Raw genomic sequence first — 3,944 nt, forward strand, 5'->3', positions numbered from 1 at the left:
TGGCTATTCAAGAAGAACCTGATTATCTCCCCTGGTCTATACATGATGCCTGTAAATGTTGCAGAGGCAGTGACAGTCACAGACACTGATGTACCATCAACTGCCCAATGAGTGTGATCATGGAAGGTTCAGAGGCTGATGGAGGCAGGCAGATGGCATAGTATTCTGTTCCGATGGTATCGAGAGGATAAGCAATAAAGCCATCAGCAGCTGATGTTTCTGAGTAAAGTCCGTACACTGCAATCTCTTCATCTGATGTGACCTTCAACCCAAATGCGTCCAGGGCATATCCTTGGATCTCAAACCCCTTGGGAATAACAACGGCCTGTAGAAAACAATTTGTTTGCTTGCTGATCTAGGTTTTGTGTCAAAAAAATGCTAGGCATAGAAGTAAGACTTTCTGCGTTTTAGATTACAAATTGCTAGCTGTTTGACATTATCGATATTATATGACATGTATGGAATAAGGAAATAGGGACTGTTCAACAGAATTGAATTATAAAGACTAGAAAGGCCAATATTTGCTTTGGAGCAAATACAGCGATGGGTTCACCACATTTTACGACATGGCAGGGAAAGAATGAGAAACACAAGGGAAAACAATGATTTACATTGATATAACTATAATATGAAGTAACATACAACTAAAACAACAGTTGGATAGCTATTCCCTACTTTATTGGTTAGGATTTTTAATTGCATAATGCAAACTGTTGATTTTCAAAATAAAAAAACGTTCATGCCCCGCATTCCAATGCTGGAGCAGAAAAGCTTGAAATACCTACCAAAACACTTGAATAAAGACATACTGTCAGTATGGAAATGCTCTGTGCAGGTGTTAATCAAGTTAAATCCCAACAGCCAATTAGCAAGAAATGCTCTGTGCAGGTGGAAATGCTCTGTGCAGGTGTTAATCAAGTTAAATCCCAACAGCCAATCAGCAAGAAGTATAGAGGAAAGCTGCATGCCTATTGGTTGATGCCCTGCATTCCATTGTGATGACTCATGGTAAACACGGCACACTAACACAGTAATACATTTGATATAACACAGCCAAAAAACTCAAATAAAACCATTCTAAAAGCCTGTATCACAAAATTTAAAAAACGCCTAGGGGTATTTGCCCACTGTACCTCCATACCAAATTTCAGGACCTTAGGCCCTAAAATGAAGAAGCTGAATCCATTTAAAAAATGGCAGGAGAAGAAGGAGGAGAAGAAGGAGGAGAAGAAACATCAGAAAAAGCAATATGGGTTCACCACCACTTCGTGGTGTGGTGAACCCATAATTACTCTACACGTAGGTCTACTTGCTGATATTATGCACAACAATTAAAGCTTGCTTAAATAACATAATGAAATATAGTGGAGAGGTCAGAGGTCTCTATTTAAGCTTTGGTCCCAATTGCGCCGGTTGTCGTGGTCACAATTAAAAGTTTCCTTCAGTGGCATTTTGTCACCCTTATTGGTCGGTCTCCGACAGGCACCCGGCAGGTACCCGGCAGCTTCTCTGACGATGTCTTGTACTGACCCACTTAATACAGAGTTCACGCTTTTGTTGTGATCATCTGATCTGTGACGTCACACATTTGAATTGGTCTTACGAAATACACACCTTTGTTATGTGTATCTGATCTGTGACGTGACAAATTAGTCCCGGTGGACTGCCGGCAACCGGAGGGGTACCTCTCGGTGTTCTCACGGCTCTGTTGTGTCCCAAACTGTGCCCGTCCCATTCCGTGCCTGAGCGGGCGCAGAACGGGACACGGCCTGACTGTCCAGAACCGTGCCCGGAAGTGCTGTCAATCATAGTGATTGGCGGGAACCTAGCATAATTATTCACGCCCACGACTTCTTATATGGCTAGATTACGTGAGATTTTGCGAGTCTGTGTACAGCATGTGCTTTCAAAACGCAGTTTTCTCAACTTAGTCTTATGTTTGGTCGATATGAACGTAGATAATAATATACAGAGACTAGTTAATACAAGGAAGAAACTCGCTTGGGATACATGTTATGAGAACTGTGTCCAGTCCCCTAGCACGCAAGCTTAAATAATACGTGTCCAGAGCTGTGTGCGGTCAGCCACGGTTCTGGATAGTCCCCTGCGTGTCCCAGAATGTAGATTAGCCCCAGGCATGGTTTGGGACACGCGCCGAGTGTCCCAAAAATTCCAGCCATTTTCAACTGCCATTTTGGTTTTGATTATGAAAGAATCACAACCACTGCATTATAGGTGAAAAAAGCATCCACAGCAGGGCTATACGGTGAAGAAAACGAAATCTAAAGATTTTTTTTAAGTGGTAAGGAAATCTACCTTGCACTTTTAATACAGAAGTTAATTTCTTCTGGACTGACAACGGGTTACCATGGCAACAGTCATATGGGTATGGGCGGTGTTTTGAGGCCTACGGCCACTTTCTTGTTGTAGAATGTCTGAAAAGTTAAAACTAGAACTATCAACCTCGATGACATTTCCTCAAATAAATTTGGCAATTTTATGGATTGTCCAGTGGGGTCAATTATTCTTCCAGGTAATATGTTTGCTTGAATTTTCTGCTGCCATTTAAAATAAACTCAACGTGTTCAGAACAATAAAAAATTGTGACCCTAGGTCAAGTCGTGGAATTCTTGTTAACTATATGGCTAGCTGTTTATACTGCCTTATTGTTATCAAACATGAAATGTAAATTCATACCCCTTGGCCTCGGTATGGCCATAAAAAGCCTTGAAAAAGATTTGAATATTGTTGAATTATTTGTTTGTTTGTTTGTTTGTTTCGCTTAACCGGTAAACCGCCTGTTGGTGAAACGCAACATAAAAGTAAAAGGTACGTTACACCAGAATGTTAGGTTTGAACCACTCACACCGGAGATGACCACCAATATTTTGGTGTGGTGGAAACTTATTGAAGGGAAAATGAAAGATACTTACAGATGTACACTGTGTTCGCAGGGAACTTGGACCGTAGCCACGTTTTGTTGTAGACCATGTGGTTGAACAGCACGTCATAATGTTCATCCGGGGTGTGGATATAATCTGTTTCAGCTGGAGGGAATGGCCAGGAGACGTAACCCCCCGCTTTAGCCACCAGCCCTGTGAGGTTGTGATAGATGGCGTATCTTTGGAACGGGAGTACACTGGTCATACTCCCAGTTTTGTGCGTTTTTATGAAAACGAATTTTTGTCTTGGCATCAAACAAACACGTGGTTTCCAGCTGGAAGCCGCTGGTCTTTTGGCTGAGGGTGGCCTGTTTCCTTTTACCGATCCCTTTATCTTTCCCTTCGGAACGGAACGGCTGTTGTAAAACGTCATGTTGCTCTGTTGACAAACACGTTAAGATTTGTCATATTCACATACTTGAAAAACAACGGCAAATATTCAAATTGAGTTTTGGTGTTTACGAGAATTTAAGTCTATCTAACTATTGTGCTTTATACATCAATTCGATATCAATTCGATATAGGTACATTACTTAAGTTAAGTGAAATATATTTACCGTAATGATAAAGACCAGTAGTAAGCACAAGACCAGAGCACCAGGTTCTTTCCAAATGGGATTCATTCTAGATTCCGGCTGTCGGTCGCTGTCCGAACGATTTTAGGCGTCAGCCACTGGTGTCATATATCTGCACAAAAATGACTCATTACAATTGTAGAAGTAATTTGTATTATTCCCCGAAATTTCTCAGTTCACAGTCAAGAATTTGCTATCGCAAATGTACGCGCATGGCACCTGGATGGCCTATATGGGTCCTACATCAGCCTTTCTAACATGGCTTGCTTTGTTCCCTGGCCCAGTTTTGTGCCCTCATGTCACCCACATGATTTGTCTTTTCCACCTCCCCGCAGGCTATGTCATTTGTAGATTGCGAAAAAAAGACTATATCTTTTCCAAAAAAAAAGGGCCCAGAACTTCGGCCATGCAGGGGGGGGGGGGTACA

At 41.9% G+C, this 3,944-nt stretch overlaps 1 protein-coding gene across 1 annotated transcript in view; it reads right to left on the reverse strand.

The window, feature by feature from the left end:
* Positions 1–3,944, reverse strand: part of LOC109473187 — a 21,749-nt gene that overhangs the window by 12,110 nt on the left and 5,695 nt on the right. Inside the window, exons 5-6 of the mRNA XM_019773071.1 lie at positions 3,500–3,596; positions 2,934–3,321 (exon numbers count right to left, since the gene is read on the reverse strand). Of these exons, the coding sequence (XP_019628630.1) occupies positions 2,934–3,321; positions 3,500–3,596 (485 nt within the window). The remainder of the gene's footprint in view (positions 1–2,933; positions 3,322–3,499; positions 3,597–3,944) is intronic.

The sequence above is a fragment of the Branchiostoma belcheri genome, unplaced genomic scaffold, assembly GCF_001625305.1.
Source record: "Branchiostoma belcheri isolate BF01 breed outbred unplaced genomic scaffold, Haploidv18h27 scaffold100, whole genome shotgun sequence".
Classification (NCBI taxonomy): Eukaryota; Metazoa; Chordata; class Leptocardii; order Amphioxiformes; family Branchiostomatidae; genus Branchiostoma; species Branchiostoma belcheri.